The 22,562-nt window shown below is 41.2% G+C and overlaps 1 protein-coding gene across 1 annotated transcript in view; it reads left to right on the top strand.

Moving 5' to 3' along the window:
* The first annotated feature begins 1,971 nt into the window (after positions 1 to 1,971).
* LOC114625826 (rap guanine nucleotide exchange factor 5-like) overlaps positions 1,972 to 22,562 on the top strand; it is a 32,509-nt gene continuing 11,918 nt past the window's right edge. Inside the window, exons 1-4 of the mRNA XM_028773181.1 lie at positions 1,972 to 2,052; positions 10,849 to 10,955; positions 14,884 to 15,005; positions 16,518 to 16,686. Coding sequence (XP_028629014.1) covers positions 1,972 to 2,052; positions 10,849 to 10,955; positions 14,884 to 15,005; positions 16,518 to 16,686 — 479 coding nt within the window. The remainder of the gene's footprint in view (positions 2,053 to 10,848; positions 10,956 to 14,883; positions 15,006 to 16,517; positions 16,687 to 22,562) is intronic.

Below are 22,562 nucleotides of genomic sequence, written 5' to 3'. Positions count from 1 at the left end.
GCACACCAAATTTGGAATGAATCCAGAGTGTTTGCAGCACCTGTCTGTGCATCTTGGTTTTGAACACACAGAATGAGCATCTTGCACTGCACACAGCATCCCTTCATGCACACCGACAAACACTGAATGTCTGGACTCAGATTCAAGACTATTGTATGTTTTGACTACTGTACCTATAAAATTTACTGTTCTTACAGAAACACAATAATCCAGTTATGAAAGACAAGAACCCAACGTTTTCCAACCTCCATTCCTCAGCATGGATCTACTTATGTGTGAACTGTAATTCGTTAGAATGTTTGGCTTTTAAAAATGGCCGTCTGGGTTGCTGACTTGAGTTCCGTAAAATGTTGTTCCAGGAGTCTGGCTTGGATGAGCGTGGAATTTCCAACAATTTCTGAAGTGATCCTAAACACACTCCTGCCACTTTAAAGGATGTATTTATGAAAAAATGGTGCACTCAGCAATGACAATTATAAAATCAGCCTATCTATCAGTTAAGATGGATTGAATGAAGATATGCAACATCAAATACTTAGCCAAATATTTCATTCTTTAAAAAAAAAAGTCGTGTGTATGTGTGTGTGTGCGCGTGCATGGCAAATATCTATAGGTCCCCATGGAGGGCAGAAGAAGGTATTAAATCCCCTGGAGCTAGAGGTACAGGTGGGTTGTGAGCTGTCCAATGTGGGTGCTGGGAACAGAATCAGGTCCTTTGGAATAGCAGCAAATGCTCTTAGCCACTGAGCCATCTCTCCAGCCCCTAATTCTTTGTGTAAAAATGAGCAGCTGCTACAGCTATCTCATTAGTATGGTAATTATCTCTCTTTTTAAATAAATGATAAAATTATGTAGATACTAAAGAACTCTTATAAAAATAAATGTCTTATTTATTGTCAGTACATGTTGGGGTTACATTACAATTTTTTTTTTTTTAATCAAAAAGGGGTAGTGAATGTAAGACCATAAGAAGACCTGGTGTAGTCAGATAAGGAGTGTATGGACTGTCAGGAGCACTCAGACAGGGACAGGGGTAAGCTGAAAAATGTATTTGAAGGTGCCAGAGGCCCACGTGGGCAGGAAAGCCAAGGAATGGATATGTTCAGGTGTTAGGACTTGCCAAGCCATGGTAAAGGAAGTGTAGCTTTTAGCAAAGAAATAAGTGCTGAATTTGGAAATACTATCTGAATGTTTTCTTGAGACTGTATTTGTAGGGAAGAAGGAGAATAATAACTGCAGTTTAAAATAATTCAAGTGTTTTGGGATTTCATGGTGAGTGTGGTGGTACAGGGCTGTAATCCCAGCACTTGGAAGGCTGAAAAGGATGAAGAGTTTGAGGCCAGCTTGGGCCATTCAATTTAGTCTTCTCTAGTGTTCGCTAATTTCTTTTGGCTCTTCATAAACCCGATATTTTTATCAGAGTGCAGACCAGATATCTTAAAGAACACCCTTCAACTTGAAATTATCTGATAGCATCTCATAAAATCCAGATATGTATTTTGATAGAAATACTGTAAAACTCGGTTTTCTCCATTCATAGATGATATCATCTTGTCACCTGATCTGTTATGGATTTTTATCACGTGGTTAAGGTGCATCTCCCAAGATCCACTGCAAACTGTTTCCCCACATGCTTATTGTCTCATGGGGAGATGTTTGTCTATGATGGCGTGGATCCTGTGTCTATTACAGTTTCCACTCACGTTAGCATTCACTCATAGGTATTGGCTGGAGCTCGGCCACCGTGGAATTTGACTCAGGACCACTTTTTCTGGCTTCTATGATTACATTCAGCCATTGGAATTGTTCTGGGAGGAAGGTGTGTCCTGTCTACCCATACTCGCTTGATTATTGGATTATCTTTTATTGGCGTCACTGTAGATTCCTGGATGTAACTTACAGTTTGGCATTTCCACAATTCATTCTGCTGCTCCAAGGGCTCTGCATTTGAGCAATTTATGAAGCTCAGTCATGCTGGCTGCTGTCGACAGGGTCTGCGCTGGTGTGACCACATGTGCTTATGTAAGGGTAGAGAATCCAGTGACAGATGGGGTAAGCTTGCTTAAACTTCTCCGTAACTTTTTCCTACTTGTTCTTTAAATTTTGGTTTTCTGTGATCACATGAACTAGGGAAGCATAGCCTGGAGGGCACAACTATTCTCTTGTTTGTAAACACAGCCAAAAATAAAGGTATTTTTTTCCCCAAGGACCGAATAAATTTAAACCGCTAAAGCTTTGGGGTTTGTCTCTTGTATCTAATGCAGTCTTCGATGATTATCTTAGGCAGACAAGATTGTGAACTACTTGTAATCCTTACTAAGACTCATTTCACTTTTCAGCTTTAGAGTTTACGTGGGGAAACATGTTTGTACTCGAAGGGAGCCCTTTGGTAATGGGAGGTCAAAATGAAGCTTATGCCATTAAGAGGGTACAGCTCTCTGCAGACATGAGGAGACTGCCTGGGGCTGTGTCTAGTTTACAGAAAGCACATACCATGTGAGCAGGTGCTCCTGATAACTAGCTGTTGTGAAGCTATGTTCAGATCTCAGTGCTGTTGGCGAAGTGGCTTGCCTCCTTTCTTCAGCAGGATGTCTGATGGAGGCAAAGTTTCAAATAGTCGTGAAGTCACATTTTATTTTATTTTGTTTTATTTTATTTTATTTTATTTTATTATCTTAAATTATGTGTATGGGAATGTGTGCATGCAATTGCAGGCTCTTGTTGCATCCAGAAGAGGGCGTCAGAGCCCCTGGAGTTGGAGTTACAGCTGAGTACTGGGAACTAAACTGGTATTCTCTGGAAGAGCAGTAAATGCTTTGAACCATTGAGCTGTCTCTCTAGCATGAACTCACTCATTTTTTTACAGTTTAATTCAAACCTGACTAGACATTAGAACTAACTGGGGATTGGGGGAAAACAACTCAGATCTTGAGATTCTAATTCAGTATGCTTGGCATGGGACTATGGTATTTTCTCCTTAATTTCCCCCAAGAACTTCTATGCCATCCAGGCCTGGAAACCACCAGATCTAGCAGGTTTTAGTTGCACACCCACCCCTCCTCCATACACACACAGTGCTGGAGAGTGAGCCCAGGACCTGCATGCAAATGCTCTACTTTCTCTTCTCTCAACTCCTTAGTGGACTTCTTGTGGCTCTCCCTGAGGCTATTTAAGTAGTTAGCAGCTGTAGTGGAGGAGAGTCTGGTGTGAAGTTGCCAGTAAGCTGCCCACACTACTGTAAGCAGCCCCAAAGATGGACTTGGGTGGAACCATTTTTTTTTTTTTTCCTGTCTTTTGGTACACTCACTGAGATGTGTTTACATCTCTAGAAGAATCATTAGGATATGAATCTGCCACATTACTTAAATCGACATATTGTATGTTAAAATGTGTGTATATATATATATATATATATATATATATATATATATATGGAGTAGCCACTAAAGATGGATTTGGGTTGCAAATGTGGGGGTTTCTTAACTTCTTTTTAGTCTGATTTTGTCATCTACAGAACAGAATTGATACTACTTACCACAGAGTTTTTCAAAGATTGTTACTTGACGTTTGTAAAATATTGGCCTGTAGCAGACACTTTGTTACTTTTCCTCAGACATGAGAGATGAGGTTGGCTTTGGTCTCTGCTGTGGCTAACACTTTATTTCTCTGGGATTTGTAGGAAAACACTTCATTCTCTGACTCTCAGTCCTCTTACTCGCACAAATAGGAATGAGGGATGCCAATATAAAGAGGTGCTTGAGGCTAAGAGGGAACTGTGTGTGTGTGTGTGTGTGTGTGTGTACAGATGCATGTGCATTGTGCATGGTGTTACTAGTGCACACCAGGAGGCCAGAGAGGACCCTTGGGTATCATTCTTCAGGAGTCATCCACCTTTTATCAGATCTCTAATCGAGAGTGGAAGTGCTCTGATTAGGCTAGGCTAGCCCACCAGCCAGCCAGCCCCTAGGACCTGCTTGTCTCTGCTTCCCCAATGCTATGATTACAGGCTTGCACCACCATGCCCAGCTTGATTACATGGGTGCTGGAGCCAGACTCAGTTCCTTGTGCTTGTATTGCAAAGCTTTACCAACTGAGCCAGCTCCCAGCCCTTTCAATTTTCTGTCTCTCTGTCTCTCCCCTCCCCCCTCTCCTCTCCACCCCCATGTCTGTGTCGGGCAGCTTTGAATTGGTTCTTATTTTAATCTCCATGTGGCAAGTACTTTACCTATTGAGGCTTCTTATCAGCCCTCCTTTCCTAACACATGACAGGGCAATGGAAAAAATTAATTTTGAGAATGTCATTGACATAGGTGTGGTGGCACTGTTTGAGAAGATGTTATCAGAAGTGACCTGTTTTGAGGGTGACTAGCTGTTGTGTCGGGCATATGCCTAGGAGCCCCAGGGTGTAGTGTGGGCCCTAGCTGCAGCTAGAAGGAGCAGAAGGAGCAGTTACTCCCTGCCTACTTTAGCAACCTGCCCCTGTGAGCTGTTCTCATTGTACCGACGTTTCTATGATTATGTAATCTGCAAATCTACAGATGGTGGGATTCTCTCCTTTAGATCTTGACCAGGAGTTGGTTGATAAACCCATTTATCCTTGGTCATAAGAAGGACTCACAGTCATAGAAGGTGCCAGAAAGTGGCATGCTTTATTGTTTTTGTCTATGAGTTCTTTTATGCATCCACTAGTTGACTGTGAAGCTTTCTGGGTTCCTAGCTTGGTGAGATGTTCACGTGTGTTTATTCCATGGTTCCATTTTTCACTTTCTGCTTGGTTGCTCCAAATGAGGAACTAGTCAGTGGCTATGTCATCAGTCAGTCTTCCCTTTGGTTCACTGTAGCGACAGGGCAGGTTGTACTTCCATGGTATTTGAAGAATTCGAGTTTTCCTCCTTAGGAAACTTCTTTCCTTGGCAACCTAAACAGAATCTGAGGATAGTGTCGAGACATCTCCTGCAAGAGATGAGGAGAGATGAGATCTACATCTCGACTAAGATATTTTTATCAACTGCAGTGAGTCTCAGGCTTGGCTCTTAGACAATTATAACTTAATTCTCGTGGACACCCACCTAAAAGGAAATGAGTAACAGACGGCTGACAGACAGTTGTCTTCTTGAGTTATAACATCTCTCCTTTTCTTGGTGTCCTTTTGTGTACAATAAAGGACTGCAGGTCTCTAACTCATGTTTAAAATATTAGATCTCTCTGGGTTCATTTAATGAACATGGTTCATTAAAAAAGAGAGGAGGAGAAATTTTTGGATTAAAGTGCATTTTTCATTCATGTTATTAGTCGATCTGTGGATGCATATGTCTTTCTGAATCAGTGCACCCACAGTAAGTAATTCCTGGCAGTTGGGAAGAAGCAGGGGAAGGAACTATAACCCTTTCTGTTTTCTGTGTTCATGAGATAATAATGGGGGAGCCTTTCAAAGAGAGGACACTTGGGTGGTACACTCCTATAATCCTAGCATTTGGAGGCCAAGGCAGCAGAATCATGAGTCTGAGGCTTCCATAGGCTAACCGTGTCACAACCTCTACCCCAAACCCACATGAGAAGACATCTAGCATTGATAGATTGGCCACCCAAGGTGATACAGCAAACTGATGGGAAAATTAGGACCAAGAGGGAGAATTCACCACATGTTTAAAGTTTATAGCTTGTGTCTTCTGGGAAAGGGGTTGTGTAAATCAGGGAAGGGTCTTTGTTTTCTTGTTTCTAGTTTTCTCAGTGTCTCAGAAGGAGCATAGGTGCTCTGTAATGTGAAATAAGTAGAGGGAAAGGGGCTGTAGGTGAGGAGACGCAGTCCCAAACACTGGGTGAAGTAGTCAAACCAGGGCATTATAGGGTAGATGAAAACAACTAGGTTATAGACCAGGGACAAAATGTTAAAATGGAGGGAGCATCCTTCTCAAGGGTGCTCTTGTAGATGCTGAGCTGCCCTTTGGAGACTAACTGTATGGTGGTTCTCTCATACAGTGAAGAAGCAGGTCTCTCCTAGACCTGTTAAACACAAGGTGGTGCGGGGTAATAATCCCTATGTTCTCTTTACTTTGCCTTTGTAACTTGTTACTTCTGATCAACACTGATCCCTAACATGAAGTAGTCTCTACAGGAGAGTTTAGAAAAGTCATTTTATGTTTAAGAGTCAGTACTTCAGTGAGATCCACAGAGAGCTCTGTGGCTTCCCCTAGCTCGGTGAGCTGCTATCCTAAGTGTTAATGAAAGAAAACTCCCCTGGGCCTAGTTAAGAGGCTTCACAGGAGGTTCTGACAATAGGATTGTGTTCTGTGAAAGAGAAGGTCTTATTATGTCTCTTGTCATTCCCCAGGGACTGGCAGCTTGTCTAACACCCTTCTCTTTACAGCATTGAGGAGTCCCGTCACTTTCCCTGCCTCCCTTACTTGTCTTTAGAAAGGGGCCATAGTGGAGTGGTTCTATTTAGCTGGATTGTGTGACTGTAATCTTGGAGGCTGCCTGGTTTAGGATGGCAGTGGAGAGAAATGCAAAAGTCGTTTGTTTCCTTTGTGAAAATATTCCTGTCCAGTTTTTTAGAACTATTTCTTTTTTAACCTAAGGAAAGCTTTCGTGTGAAGAAGTTGGTTTTGTTTGTTTGTTTGTTTTAACTGGTTGAAACAATTCAATGAATACATGAAGATTGTCAGATTTAGTCTGCCACAATGTTATTTGTTATTGTTGTTGTTAAGTTCTTGTTCAGGATATAAAAAGTAACTTACCATGACAACCCATCTTCACAGGAAAAATCTGGTGTATATGTAAGTTTAAAATTATTTGATATTTCAATAGTTGAAGATTCCGTATAGGCTCAGATAACAGAGATCTGAGAGAGTTCATGGGAACTATGCAAAGACAAGGCCAGTATGGTAGGCATCAAAAAAATAGGTTAGCTTTTAATATTTTCTTTTTTCAAGCAACTTGCAGATCTTTAACAAAGTTTATTATCGTTTCTGGATAAAGAGTCAATGCTTATATTTGTTTAATCAAAAGATAATTAGTGTGGGGGCTGTCTAAAATACAAAAGAGTCGGAACAAGAATTTCTTTTTAGGTTAAAATTTGGTACAAGGTTCATGTACCACACAGCAGTCCTTGGCAGGGTATGTTTGGTAAATACCGCAGGTTATTTTAAGAAATGGAGGCGGCAGGCTAAAAACTGGGCTCTCTAAAGCATCAATTCTTAGAGTCCAGGTGTAAAGCGCTTTTAAACATGGGTTGGGAGCTCACTAAATGTTAGTTTCTCTGTTCCCCTTGAACCGCAGTAGAATGTGCTAATCATCTTCCATTGTGCCTAAGCATCTGTGGGGGATGTTGCTGCTTCCTAGATTGTTAGGTACGGAAAATTAGCTCCTGCAATTCAAACCATACAGCAAATACTTAGTTGATCTACAAAGAGCTAAATAAATGAATGGAAAAATAAACATCTTTATGTAACATCATGCCATCAGACCAAAGTGCCACAAAGTGCCAGCAGGGGTCCCCGATGTGCTGGCATGCAGTGTACCCCAAGTTCTGTAGCATGAGCAGCAGCTAAACAAAAATCTTCAAAGAGTATCAACCCCCATTCCCATTGGCGGGGCTTCACTTGGGAAATAACCATCTGGTATACCACCTTATTACTCTGAACACATAGGACCTCATCTGATCTTAGAAGCTAAGCAAAGTCAGGCTTGGTTAGCAGTTAATGTGAGAGGAGTGCAAACCTGGGCTTTGAGGTCCTGTGGGTCCATTGTGGAAGAGAGTAGATTTGAACAGAAAATGGTATGAATAGGTATGTGAGTGGCAGGTTGCTCTGATGTATGTGTGTGTGTATGTTCATGGGTGGATATACTTTTGTGTGTCCATATGCATATGTGTGCATATGTACGTGGAGATCAGAAGGCAGCCTTGGCATCATTCTCAGGGGCTAACCACTTTTAATTTTGAGATATGGTCTCTCACTGGCCTCCAGCTTTCAAGCTAAACTGGCTTTTCAGTGCGTCTCAAGGATCCACCTGCCTTTACCTACATAGTTGAGACTACAACTGTATGCTACCATACCCACTTTAAAAACCAACATGGGTCATGGGGATCAAACTCAGGCCCACATGCTTGCAAGACAAGGACTCTGTGGACTGATCCCTCTCTAACATTCTGACACTTAGCTCTTCCAAATTCTTTATTTTTGTCAGTTTCATGTATGTGTACATTACTTTGTGAGCATAACCTATAATATCCTCTTGAAGACCCAGGGGCACTTAATTTCCCAGTGAGGAAATTCCTGTTGTACTGAAGAGAGAGAACACAAGACTTTGTAAGAGGTAGACTGTGGAACTGAGGGTCTTGAGATAGCTCCTGTAAGCTACCAGTGACTCACTTTAAGTGGAAGGACATGGTTTGGGGAGATTTGTCTGTTGAAGGTTGTAGGATGGTTCAGAGGGGGAAACTGAAGGGCAGGAAGATCCACTGAGAGGCTGGAGTAGCATCTGAGGTAGAAGCCAACGAGGCTTGAATGGGGGTGGATCAAGAGAAATGAATCCCAGCCTCATCAGGAGTGAAGGGAGGGTTCTGAAGACACAGCTGTCTCCATCACTGCAGCTGATGACCTCTCTGGGGCAGGAGCTAGTCAAGCAGAATGTCCTGCCTGATTGGTGTAAAGGTTAACCAGATGATCTTAGAAGACACTGGAAGTTTATTAAACTCATCTTTAGTGTGGATACTTGCTAGGCCTGACACTTGCATGTGCTTTGTTTTATTTTGTTAATTATTATTAGGTTCACAGTATCTGTTTGAGTTTAATTTCTCTTCCTTTTCCTTTTCTTTTAAAATAGACTCTTTCAAGAAGAATTTCCAATCCATACCTTGAACATAGTCCTTCTCAGGTATGAAATTAGTTTCTCTACCCTTCTATACTTTCTGTAATGGTGGTTCACAAATGTTATTGGAGAATGCTTGTGTTAGAGATGCCCTAACCTGGAGTTTGGCAGAGATAATGCACTCATCACAGCATCAACCCCTCAGGGAAGACCACTGAAGAAGTTGAAATTCCCTGATCATTGCCATGATTCATGATACTCAGGAGATAAGAAGTAACTATTTTCCACATGCCTTGTAATATCAAGGTAACAGTAAATGTGTATCCTTTACTTTTTGTATTGATGGTAACACAAGAGTTTATAAGTAGTGTACATTGTATATAATAAACACTAGAGGCATGCATAGTTAAGTCTAAGGACATTGTCCGTTATGAGTTAGTTCACTGATGAGATGAATTTGTGTTTACTGTGTTGTATTAAAGAATTACAGACATACGTCCCCATTCTTCAGAACAGGAGATGGAAATTGTCTGCCTTTTTCTGCACTATGTTATGCACCTGGAATAGAATCTGTATTTGTCAGCTGCTTATTAAATGCTTTATACTTATTGAGTGAACCTTGTAGGTGTCAGGACAAGTTAAGCATCAGCTGACTCATGCCTCTGCCTCAGTAACTTTCTGTCATGTCTGCTACTCAAGACTTGATTTTTAAAAACTTGCTAACAAGGCATCATTTCCGGCTATTTTCACTTTCTCATCAAATTGTGTTCATGTGATGATATTGGGAGAATTAAGTATGAGCATTTATTTCCTATCAAGTCATAACAAATATATTATCAATTTGATTGCTTTAAGAGACAGTATAAAATATTTCTAGATGAAGAAATCGTTTACTAAGAGGGGCAGAGGTATAATGCAGTTGCAGAATATTTGCATTGTGTGCACAAGGCTCTGAGATCAAACCCAGCACAGCCAGAAAAAAAAGAAAAAGGAATTAAACAAGAAACAAATGGGGCCAAGAGGTGGCTCAGCAGTTAAGAGCATTGGCTACTCTTCCAAAAGACACAGGTTCGATTCCCGGCATCCACACAGTCTCTCACAACCATCTGTAACTTCAGTTACAGGGAATCTAGTACCTTCTGAGTTTCAGAGGCACCATATGACACACATATATATGTAAATACATTCAGTCAAAAGTACTCATACATGTAAAATAAATACATTTCACAGTATGCAAAAAGAGAACAAATGGAAAGCTATAAGCATTTAGCAACATACAACAAATCCATGAGTATTTACCTTTTGCTCATTGCATTTCACCTCCTTGGTTGGTGAAATAGCCTTGTGCTATAGAGGATGGTGCAATTGGAGAAAGGGAGTTATTTTAAAATAGGGCTTAGACCTCACTAGAGGTTCTTACATTCATCTTCAGGGACCAAAGATGACAGTGGAGGGATGAGAAGATTAAGGAAAAAAGTTAAATGAAATCTCTTTCTGAAAGATGGAATTGTGAAGTACTGTAGATCAAATCAGAACATTTGGAATTAGCTGTGAACTCTGAGGTTACATGAAGCTTCAGGGCAAAGTAGCTTGCTGTGACATTGCACCATCTTTAAGTTATTCACTAAGTGTGGAAGTATCTTTTATATGCATGAATTACCAATATGGCCAGACTGGTAGATTTGTTTGTGATTAATATAAATGGATCACACAATTCTTCAGTTTCCTGTAGTGATTGGAACACTATATTTAAGATAATGGATATTTTACACAGAAATCTTTGTGTTTTAAAAGAATATTATGATTATAGTTAAGAAGAGTACTTTACATTTGGAAAAGCTATTATAGTCTAATAGCCTAAGTAGACCATCAGCTAAAATAAAGTAAGGTAATTATAGGCCAGTAGCTTCATAGGCTAAAATGTGTCTGAAGCTCAGGGAATTGGTCATGATACTTATATATAGCATGCTATTGGGAGTTCACAGACTGTCACATTATTGGTCTACATTCACGGTGATTGTTTGTCTTTTCTCTTAGATTTATGGAGAGAATTCTTCTTGTGCAGGAAGAGCATTAAGGAATATTATTATCGTTCAAGCAGCTGACCTGGTAAAGGACAGAGTGAATCTCAAGGGGTTTTACAGGTAACACAATTTCTTAACACCTTGTCAAAAACCAGCCTGTGTTACAATTGTAACCTTGAGCATAGAGTAGCAGGCTGTCTCGGTATTAGCAATCAGAGGGACAGATGTGTTCTCTTTGCTGAGGATTCTAAGGGTGCTTGATTATGGTCATGCTTAGGCTTCTGGGTCTAAAAGAATCTGAAACTCCTAGCTACATGATCTCTCTACCCCTTACCCCTTTCTCTCATTCTCCTGAGAGATGGGTGCATGCTACACTGGGGACTTCAAGAAATATAGGTCTCTCCACATTAGAGATATTGTCAAGTTGCTGGAAAGGTTCATAGGCAGAGAGAACTGTTCAAATCCTCCAGGTAAGAAGGCGCTGCATCCCACACTGCACTGTGAAATGAGAGTAGGCAATCTGACTTCCCGAGCCAGTAAAAATAAAGGCAGAGCTGTATTGGAGAAACAAATAGTTTATGGCCAGTCTTAATAAATGGCTGGACCAGCTGTGAGGTCATTGGAAGCATGTGTTTCACTCTTGTGGATTATTAAAGCAAGACAAAACAAAGGAAGGTAGACTAACACTGAATGATACCAAAAGAAAATTATAAAAATAAAACCAAGAAGAAAGGAGATATTATTTATTGTTGCTTTTCTTAAGGAGACAACATTGAAATAACAAAATTGGGACAGAACTCAGATATCATGAAAAGGAGGACATATTCTACCAATAATGGATGTTCCTTTAAGTTATAGAAATTTAACTTGTAAAAAAAAAATCAGTTTACTATTCCTGTTGTTTTCATTGGCCACAGGAAACAAATGTTTACATTAGAAACATTTCATGATGGCCTGGATCCTGGGAGTAGTGGTTCCCAGATATTTGGAGGGTAAGAAGGCTCTTGTCTGAGGTACAATTTATACACAAAAAATGCACAAGTATAGCCTAATAAAGTTTTATTTACTATATACTTATGCAGTCATTGCCTGTGTAACTATTGTTAAGATACAAAGGGGGCTTATGTTCTAGAAAGTTCCTTCATGCCTTTAACAGTAACTGTTTTCTGCAAATAAAATGTTTTAACGTTTTATTAGCATAGATCATTTATACATAATAATGGGATTCATACTTGTACACAGTGAGTTTAAGTCATAATTATCTCCACCTCTGCCGCTATCTCCTTATAGTCCCACTCATGTTGCCCCCTTCCTGTTTCCCACTAGCCTCTCTTCTATTGTCATGTCTTTTTGTCAGGGAGGGGGTGGCAAGGTTACATGAGTGTAGCTGGGATTTTGTTTTCAGGCGCATTGGTACCTTACCAGTTCCTTATGACACTGAAAGAAATGACTGTCCTTTTCTTAACAACTTTTAGCAGATTATAAACACCCAGGAAGGTTTAGGGTCCTATGAACCCTGCCCTCTTCATCACCAGGAGTTAAGAACTTGAGTATATAATCACAGCTGCTGTGAGCTCAGTAGTCTAACAGCCAACTTCAGGAAGAGTCCATTTTGGCTTATGGTACCCATCATGTCAGGAGATGGATAGCAGCAGGTGAATGAACAGGAAGCTGAGAGATGACATCTTAACCACAAGGATGAATCAGAGAGAGCGAACTGGAAGTAAGGCTCGAGGATGCAGTCTTCAAGCTCAGACTCAGCGATGTGCCTCCTCTAACAAGGCTGCACCTTCTAAAGCAGGGTCTGCATACCAGATATTTACGTTACAATTCATATCAGTAGCAAATTATAGTTATGAAGCAGCAACAAAATAATCTTACAGTTGGGGGGGGTCACCACAATGTGAGGGACTATATATTAAAGGGCCATAGCATTAGGAAGATTGAGAACCAGTGGTCAGCAATATCTGTCACCTTATAAACAGTACCATTCCAGGGACCAAGTGTTCAAATACATGAGCCTACAGGGGACATTTTGCATTCAAACCTCCGCATACAGACATGCAGAGCTTGAAACTAAAAACAAAAGGAAACAACACTGTGTCCGGTGACATCTGACTCTTTAAAATTAGCATTGTGTATGTAAGTCTTCATGTATAGTTGTAAGCAAGCTCAGAGAATCCATGTTAGTTACAGAAGGCTACGCTAAAGTCTAGCTTTGTTCTTAGAGTGTTTGTTTGTTTGTTTTAATTTGTTTGCAATCTCTGTGGGCAATAATTGAAATGGAGATCTAATCAGGTCCATGGAAAAATGAGCTACCCAATTTAGAGCGTATTTAGGTTTTTATAGGAGCAGAGTTAGGAGGGAGTGTATTTGTTTGTCTTCTCCATTATAGTCCAAGGACTGATTAATGTTCTAGGATTAAAATAAGTTACAAATATGGTTGTTTAGGATGGATCACTTAAATTTGTCTGGTAGTAAATGCAGGTGACGTGTTCCCATATGCTAGCTGAAAATCCACAATAAAAGCTTTGAAAAGTTTCTATTCAATTTGTACTATAGGAAGCGCATGTTAGTTCCCGAGACCTTATTTCCTTTTAGATACACGAATCACTGAGCATCCCCACTACACCGTTTATGTTTTAAAGTTTAGTGTCTGTGTTTATGGGAAGAGAGGAAGAGGTTGAGAATAACCAAAAATTCCATCCCAGAGATGAGTAAAATGCAGCTGTCCATGGGTTCACATGGGTTTGTAGCTCATGACCTCCATATGGACTCAGGACCACATGGATCTGTAGCTCACATCTCTGTATGAGAGAGCTACCACCTGGCATCACGGCTCTGGTTAGATCTGCATATACCACCAAAGCTTCTGGATGGAGTGTAAGACTTAAAATACATGGCTAAGAGCTGCTGGCAGTATTTAGATCGTGATGCTCCAATAACTTCAGCTTTTATCCTTTCCACCCATCTCTGCCCTGTAGATTTAGGCTTTTAACTGAATTGTTGTAGATCTGGTCAACAAGTCAGGGGATTAGAAATTAAATGCATAGCAGCTCATCTCATTTTATTTGCTTTAGAGATATTAAGGACAGAGTTTCTCTTTGTCCCTAATGGTTTTCCTGGTCGGATGGATGGTAAGAGCAATTTAAAATATAATGATGAGGTTTAGTGAGGGGCAGAAAGGAACCAGATACAATGAAATCAATAACGTGTTGGGGAATGGTACCCAGTTTTCTGTTAAGGTTGTCATAGCAATTCTGTGCTTTAGCATATTTGTTTCAAGCCTGTATCTCAAATAGAGTAAATCCTTCCTAATGAGAAAGGAAAGTTAGAAGGGTCTGGGCTTTGTGGTCACCAGCAACACCTAAGGGGTTTGATGGGGTGGGTATCTAAGTTTCCAGGTAGCTTTGGTGTATCAAAAGCTACACCTGACCGCATCCTTGTTCTTGGTCCCTGAAACCGCTATTGAAACCACAGTGCTATTGAAAGACTCGGACTAGGGGACTTCCTCATGACCACCTGTGCTCAGACAGGCATGGCTACTACTATCTAAGCTACCTGGTGCAATGTGGAGGTTTGGTTTGTTGAGCAAATGTATGCACACTTCTGTGTTCCAGGTGATATCAGACATGCAGAAAAGGCTGCAGAGCCTCAGTGTTTTGAGAATGTGAAAACTAAATGACAGTCTTTAATCCATGAACTAAAGTGCTTTCAAAGCCCAAAGATGCTGGCTAATTGCAAGAAGCACTGAGAAATTAGTTAATTAACACTGTGATCCTTAACATGAAAGGTGTCCTATAGAATTAGAAGTTCGTATTGACTGTTTGGTCTAATTGCCGGTTCTTTTGCCACCTACCTTCTCATTTAAAAGAATCATATATCTGAATTTTTATCATATTAGCATTAACCTGAAGATGAGGAAGAGGCAAAGCCATTTTTTTTTCTTGGCTTGCTTACTTCAGAAAGAGAGCTCATGAAAAGAATGATGTCAAACATTAATGTGTTTTTGAAATTTCTCATTGCTTGTGGCTTTGCTTTGTTCCAGGAGAAGCTGCGTGGGGTCAGAGCTGGTTGATTGGCTCCTGGAACACTGTCCTTTTGTCCAGTGTAGATCTATGGCCATTGGGGTCTGGCAGCTCCTACTGGATATGGGGATTATGTCATCAGGTTAGTGTTCCTTACTTTGAAGACACAGCTACTGTATTGTTAAACTGTTAGACCAGACCATACTTGACATGCCGGAGGATGTCAGAATCTGGGTGGAAATTGTTTTTGAAGGCAGATTTTTACACAATTATTTTCTAAGTAAGAATGGCAGATCATTTTTGATTCATTTACTTTGCCCACACCTTCTGTGGAAATGATTAGGTACTTGTTGATCACAGACTTACACCGGTAAAAGTCTCTGCCCCCCTCCCTATCTACTTTGCTCATAGACTTTTTTTTTGGATATTTTTAAATTTACATTTCAATTGGTTTCCCCTTTCCAAGTCTCTCCTTTGGGAACCCCCTATCCCATCTCCCTTCCCCTGCCTCTGTGAGGGTGCTCCCTGACCCACCCACCCCCATCTTCCCTCCCTGGCATTTCCCTACACTGGGGCAGCTCACAAACTTTTTTGCCATTGATATCTTTTGTAGCTTCAAATGAATGATTTATCATGATGTATGTAATCATCAGGAACTGATTTACGAGTGGTATGTGTACGCCATCTTAATTAAACAATCGTGAACATGTAGATATGTGAGCTGTGAATATTAGCTGTTCAAATGGGCCAGAAAATGATGTTTAAGTAGGTGGTAAGATAGATGAGGATCTCTCTCTTCTCAGTTGAACTCAGGGAATTGAAGGAGCAGAAACGAAACTGTCTGGGTTTGTTTATCTCGGTATCTCAGGTTCTAGCTGGTACTCAGAAGCGCTGGTTTCCATAGATGATAAATATTGAAGTCAATTCCTGATATTGTTGTGAAAGATTGATATAGGGGGGATTTGTTTATAATCATCTTAGTTACTAATACCTAGCACCTAATACTCTTATTTAGGAAGTCGATTAACCATTTTTGAGGAGAGCTTTTATTGGCCCACTGGCTAGTATTGGGTTTATGGTTAGCCACACATTTTGTGTAAATGCCTTTTGAAAGCATCTCTAGTTTTTTATTCTTTTAGAACAGGATTTCCCAACATTGACAGTATGGACATTTTGAGTTAGACAATTCTTTGTTGTTGGGGGGACTGTCCTGTACATATACTTTGGCAATAACTGTTCTTTTTCCTTCTCAATGCCAGTAGCACATCCTTTTATTATGACTACCAAAAGTGTCTCTAGGACCAAAATCACCCCCGGTTGATAGCCACTAATCTTGCTAACTAAAACTTGCTATCATGCTGTGTTTGTGAGCATTGCCTGCCACCCTCTTTGAAGCGATATTGATTTGACCATCACTTGTCTGTGAAGCAGAAAACCTAGTATATATGTGAAATATATCAAAGTCCAACCAGTGAGATTGACCAGCCAGTGCATCCTTTCATTTTGATGGAGCATTTAAGCATGAATAAAGTTCAGATGTAAGAGTACAGTCTTGTCTATGGTTTCTCCTTAATCATTGGACTTTTCAGTTTATTATGTGATTTATGTGACTCTAAACCACAACGTTTTTTGTTTGTTTGTTTGCTTCGAACAGTGGACCAACATCTATACTTCCAAGATAATTATGTTTTCTACCAGTTTTCTTCGGATGAATGCAGCTACCTGTACTGTGAATTTGAAAGAGAGGAAGAGTGGCAAAAGGGAGTGAAGCTTTTGCTGGAGCTTGTGCATCTCATTCCTGCGAGAGCTGGCATCTGTGACCTGTGAGTAGGTGCTGTTAGGTACCACTGTAGACTGTTCTCTCTTAGAGAAGATGTCCTGGGACTGTGCTCTGTGCCTGCAGATCCCCACCTTGTTTGAGTGGTAGGAATACTATTTCCAAGTTCAGAGAGGTTCAGACACACTACTGAAGATTCATTCTGGTTCCTACATGGCTCCATTGCTATTCCGATCCTAGGCATGCTTATTCTACCAGTTGCACCACGATGTCTCTAATTCACTGCTAAATGAGTAGATAATCTAAATTAGGTATAAACATATGATGGGGCTGGAGTTGGAATGAAATAATAACTCACATCTTATGCACTGTCCAAGTCGTGACTGTGCTAAGAAGGAGCTCAACAGACATTTCTGAAAATAATCTTGAAGCCATGTTTGGCAAATCAGAACATGTGAATCATTATCACCTGAAGAGAGTGAATCACTGGATGGTTAAAATTAATTAGCAGAGGCTTCCTTGAGTCATGGTATGGGGATTATGACATGCCTTGTTTATCCTTGGCAATAGTGAAGAGCTTATTTCAGAAAGGAATTGCAGATTGAAATGTCAGCTGAATCACTTATAGATAGAGTTCTTCAGGTGTCAGAATGCTGCCCCATACTGTTGACTCTTAAGACAAGTGAATCGCCCTTACTTCTCAGGTAGAGACTGTCGCTTCCAGGAGATGCACTCCTCTGACCATAGCAAGTGTAACTTTCTCTTATTAGCTAAAAGTGACACTGTTGAATAGTTAATTTAGTGTTTTTGTAAAGGAAAATTTTATACTAATGGTGCATTTCTGATAGGAAGGTTGGATGTCGAGCGTACATTTCATGTCAGGCATTGCAATAAAAGAATGCCTTACAGCTTTTGTCTCACCTCAGAAAGATTCTTTAAGACAGCTACTGCTAATTTCCATTCTATAAGTGAGGAAACCGAGGGACAGAAGTCAAGTGACCTGACCAAGGGTTGCATTTACATTGGTCTGGCTTTATTACCTCAGCTTTTTACACCTGCTGTGATTTGTTCTCAGAAGTTAGGGGATAATCCCAGCATCCCCTTCTGAGAGTCATAAGCACACGTTCTGGAGGTGTTAGAGGACTCTGAGTATGGGTTTGTTCTCACCGCCATTGGCAGAGGGCCGTGCAGTAGTGTAGATTCCAATGGCACTGAATTATGGTGACACAGAGTCCCCTTTATTTAATATGTTCTTTGTAGTGGTCAAATGTATCTAAGAGAGGTCAAGGTACATGTTACCAAATTCCAAGGAGCTCTCTAAGAAGGAGTGACATAGCTTTTTAATCAGGCACAGCCATAGTGACTGACATTAACCCCGAAGGACTGCTATTCTCTGATAGTGTTCTTCTACCATTTCCCGTCTTTTACACATAGTAGAGGTGTAGAAATCCCTGGGTATGCTCATATTAAGGAGGGAGGCAGGAGGGTAGTGAATAATCTTGTAGGTAGGTAGTCATAGTTTGATCTCCCACTCCTCCCCTAGATAGCAAGTTAGAATGCTGGTGGTTGAGATAGCCTTGTGTTCAGTAACTCCTGAACCTGCTCTAATTTTTAAAAAGTGCCAGTTATTTTAAAGATTCAAGCCTTAATATCAATTCCAGATGGCATCCAATCTTCTGTCATTGATTACTATGGATACAAATGGCAGGTCCCGGGGGTGAGAACGGACTGTAGAATGTCACATTCAATAGTAAGTTCCTTCCATTTGGCATGAGGAGTTTTTGGTCACAGTCACTTACTGGTACAAATAGTTACTGGAGACCCCAGGACCTGTATTATTATTCCTATAATAAGTACCATGCATAAAAGAATAAAGTTACTAAACCACAATTTTCTTCTGGAGAGAGAAGATATATATCTGTCCTGTGTTAGAGGTATGAGCCAACTTCTGTGCAGCAGTAGCATGTTCTTAGATTATTGCCTTTGCACTATCCCACTTGGAATAAAGAATGGTCAGAGAAAGTATGCTCAGAGACATTGTCCTTTTTCACTTGAGTTGCACAGCCTCCCCTGGTTCCTGCTCATAGTCTCATCATAACTCTGACTTTGACCTGGAAATCTCTGTTGTTGTTTCCGTCTTTAGCCCACACTGCTTATCCTCCTTGCTAGAGCGTTGCTCTGCTTCCTGTTTTGCCTTTTTCCCCCCTGTTAAGTTCTGCCCAACCCTCCAGGGGGAGCCCACATCCTACCTTTTCTATGAAGTGTCCCTGATGTCCTTGGCCTGTCTTAGACTTGCGACTGGTAAATCACGGCTATTACTGTTGGTAATTTTAAAAGGAAAATCCATTCTTCTGCGACTCTCTTAGCTTTATGTTCTTTCACTCTTATGACTTCTAACTGAAATGCCCTCTGAAGTCTTTTTGATTCTTGTTTTCCATTTATGAGCTAAAAACTCCACCCTGTGGTGCTTTTAATAACCTTTTTGGTATTTGAAAGCTGTTAAGCTCTACCTACGCAATTCCACATTAGGTCCCCTAATTTGCCGTCCTTTCTAAATGACTTTAAAATGATCCCAGAGAACCACTTAATGTCCCTGTATAAACACAAATCTGTTCTGTACAAATGTATTTTTAAAGAGGAAAAAATAATAGAGGGGATTTTATAATTTTAAAAAAATGTCGTCCACAATGTCCACAGCAGGAAGAGAGATGGCACCGTGTGAGCTTGCTGCCTCGTTTGAGGAAACAAATGTCTGACTCTCTATGAAATAGTTTTTACTCCCCCCAAAAGAGATAATTTGAAAGGATTGAGTTAGTTGTCAAGGTTTATAGTCTCAGGGAAAGAGACCTAATTCAGACAAAAGCCCAAATTAACCAAATTAAGTTATCCGGAATGAACTTCTTCCTGACACTTTTTTTTTCTTTTTAAACTATGGATGAGAGGAGAGTGAGAGTGAATGAAATTTGAGAAATTAACAGTAACAAGAAAGATAGCCTAGGAATCCATCAGGACTTGTACGATGGATTTTCCTGATAAGAACCTGATTGAGAGTCGATTTTTTTCAAAGCCAAGCCCAGCTCAGCTGCAGTATGTCACCTCTTGGCTCACAAGGGTGAAGAGGCTAGGCTCCAGTCTGTTGACCTTTCAATACATAAAACCATAGCCTTCCAATTAGAGGCAGGTAACATTTATGCCACTAAAAGACTTGTTGAGGATTTCTAATGCTCAGCTCAGGATACAGAAGGTATGAAAAGAAAATGTAGTGTTTTGTGTTTTTTTTTTTGTTTTTTGCTAAGGGACCTGGTGTCTGTTATCCACATGAACATATCCACATCCTATCGGATAGCTGGGGAGTTTTTACCTTTGGTCTAATTCAGTAAAGTTATTCAAATTTGGTGTCTGTTTCTTTCCCTGTTCTTCCACAGGATGCCCTATGGGATATGGTGGGTAGCTAGCATGGGACCACTTTGAGGAGATGAAGTCTTTCCTGTCTGAGAGGAGGCTTTCTCCACTTAAAACTTTCTTGTGATGATTGCAAGCCTACTTACTATGTTGCCAAATAGAGCGGTTGAGTTTCAGTCCTGGTGAACCTGGACAGGTCAGCATCTTTGACCCTGTGTCTCCTGTTGTTTTGAAAACAGCCTTTTGCACACACTTCCTGGTACAGCATCCATTGGCTCTGCCATCTTACTGGCTACACTGTGTATGTTTCTTCTCTAGCTGTATGGGCTTTGTGTTCCAAGGGCTGTGCAGTTCGGGGCCTTGCTTGACACTGAGGAGATGCCCTTCTAAAGACCAGTCAGTTCAAGGGGCTAGTAAAGAATTTGCCTGTCCAAGACCTTTTCATATGTGGACCAATCAATGCAAACTCTGCAGTCCAGTCTCCTCTTTTGGGCTTGGGCTTTCCACCTGCCCTGAGGACAGCAGGCCTAGGGTACCAGACAAATGGGGATAACCCTGTTCCCCAGAGTCAGGTAAAGCTATTTGACTAGCCATCCTTCAGCCTGTTTAATCTTGGCTCACTGTTACTGCCTGTGGGAACACGGAAAAAGGTTCTTGTCTGTGTCCTCTGCCTTGCTGATTGTGGAGCCGCCTCTTGTAGCTCCTTGGTGTGACATGTCTCCTCCTCCTGGGAATTGTAACAAATTGTCATTTCATAGCATCGTTTTTCAAATCTTCAGGCCTCTGATCATTCAGGTTGTCCATGCCTGAATAACAGCAAAACATACTTTTAAAACCCTGAGCTCTAAACTCAGAAGTGTTCAGAGTTGAGTCTTTGTCTCTGCTTTTTTACTTCCACGCATGCATTCAATGTCAACTCTACTGCAGTGACTTCCAAAACTCAAGTCCCTGTGCTACCTAAGTACCCTGTATAACAGCAATGCCTACCTGCTAAGCTACCCTTCCTGTTCCCTCACTCCTCTACCCTGCCCCTCACTCTTCTACCCTGCCCCCTCACTCCCCTACCCTGCCCCTCACTCCCCTAACTTGCCCCCTCACTCTCCTACCCTGCCCCCTCACTCTCCTACCCTGCACCCTCACTCTCCTACCCTGCCCTCACTCCCCTACCCTGCCCCTCACTCTCCTACCCTGCCTTTCACTCCCCTACCCTGCCCCTCATTCTCCTACCCTGCCCCTCATTCCCCTACCTTGCCCTCACTCCCCTACCCTGCCCCTCATTCTCCTACCCTGCCTCTCACTCCCCTACCCTGCCCCTCACTCTTCTACCCTGCCTCTCACTCCCCTACCCTGCCCCTCACTCTCCTACCCTGCCTCTCACTCCCCTACCCTGCCCCTCACTCCCCTACCCTGCCCCTCACTCCCCTACCCTGCCATAGTTTCTCCCTGACACACATAAGCAGCACAGGAAATTCTTATTCCTGCTTAGTGTATGCTTCACAGCTGTGACCTGGAGGTTCAAGTTCAGCTCTGCCATTCATTCCTGTCCCAGATCTGCCCCCTTGTACTTATGATTTATCCTAATTAGATTTTCGGGACATTTGGAGAGGAAAAAAAATACTGTCTGGGTAAACAAATACTTTTTGAACAGTAAATTCTTTTATGATTGAACTGGTATGTTTTGTACATGGGTCATAGGTGAAGAAAGTTTCCATTTATCTCTTTAGATGGTTATCAGATCAGACTGGTCTTTGTCATTTCTCATTATTCCTGCGGCTGTGGAGGGGGTGAGTCCCCCCAAAATCTCAGTTGTTTATAGACAGGTTTATTCAAGTGTAGGAACAGATTGCTCATCAGCAGGCCACATCCGTATCTGAGAGCAGTACAGGGGTTGTAGGAAAATTTGACCCTTTGTGGCTACTGTACTAGCATTTGAAATAGAGGTGGACACTTATCCTCAGATCCCCAAAATAAACTGTGAAAAAGAGGTCCAAAGACACCTGATATGATTCAGCTTTAGATTGGCATCATCACTGTGTGCTTAGGCCCAGAAATCCCATGACAGCCACAGTTTATTGCTGCTCAGAAAATTTCTTCTGTCAGCATAACTAGCTGGCTGACGATGGAAACGTAGTCTCTGAAGAAGTCAGCTTGTTATTCATTATATTAAAAAAAACCAAAAAACAGAAAAACCAACCTCTTTCCTGTCTTACTCTCTTTTCCCATAGGTATTTTCTTTGTTAAATGAACAGTCCTTCCCATCATATCAGAGTTCCATGTGTGGGACAGAAAGATTGAGGCTTCATTGTTAGAGGAGCAAGTTGTGAGGATCTGTGGCGTGGCGTGTGTGTGTGTATGTGTGTGTGAATTTGTGTTGTGTGTGAGTGTGTATATGTGTGTATGTATGTGAATTTGTGTTGTGTGTGGATAGTGTGTGTATGTGTATATGTGAATTTGTGTTGTGTGTGCTTGTGTATGTGTGTGTGCAAGTGTGTATGAATTTGTGTTTGTGTGTGTGTGTGT

Source organism: Grammomys surdaster, unplaced genomic scaffold, assembly GCF_004785775.1.
Source record: "Grammomys surdaster isolate TR1022 unplaced genomic scaffold, NIH_TR_1.0 223, whole genome shotgun sequence".
Classification (NCBI taxonomy): domain Eukaryota; kingdom Metazoa; phylum Chordata; class Mammalia; order Rodentia; family Muridae; genus Grammomys; species Grammomys surdaster.
Note: the sequence above shows the minus strand (reverse complement) of the source record. Positions and strands in the feature narration are given on the sequence as shown.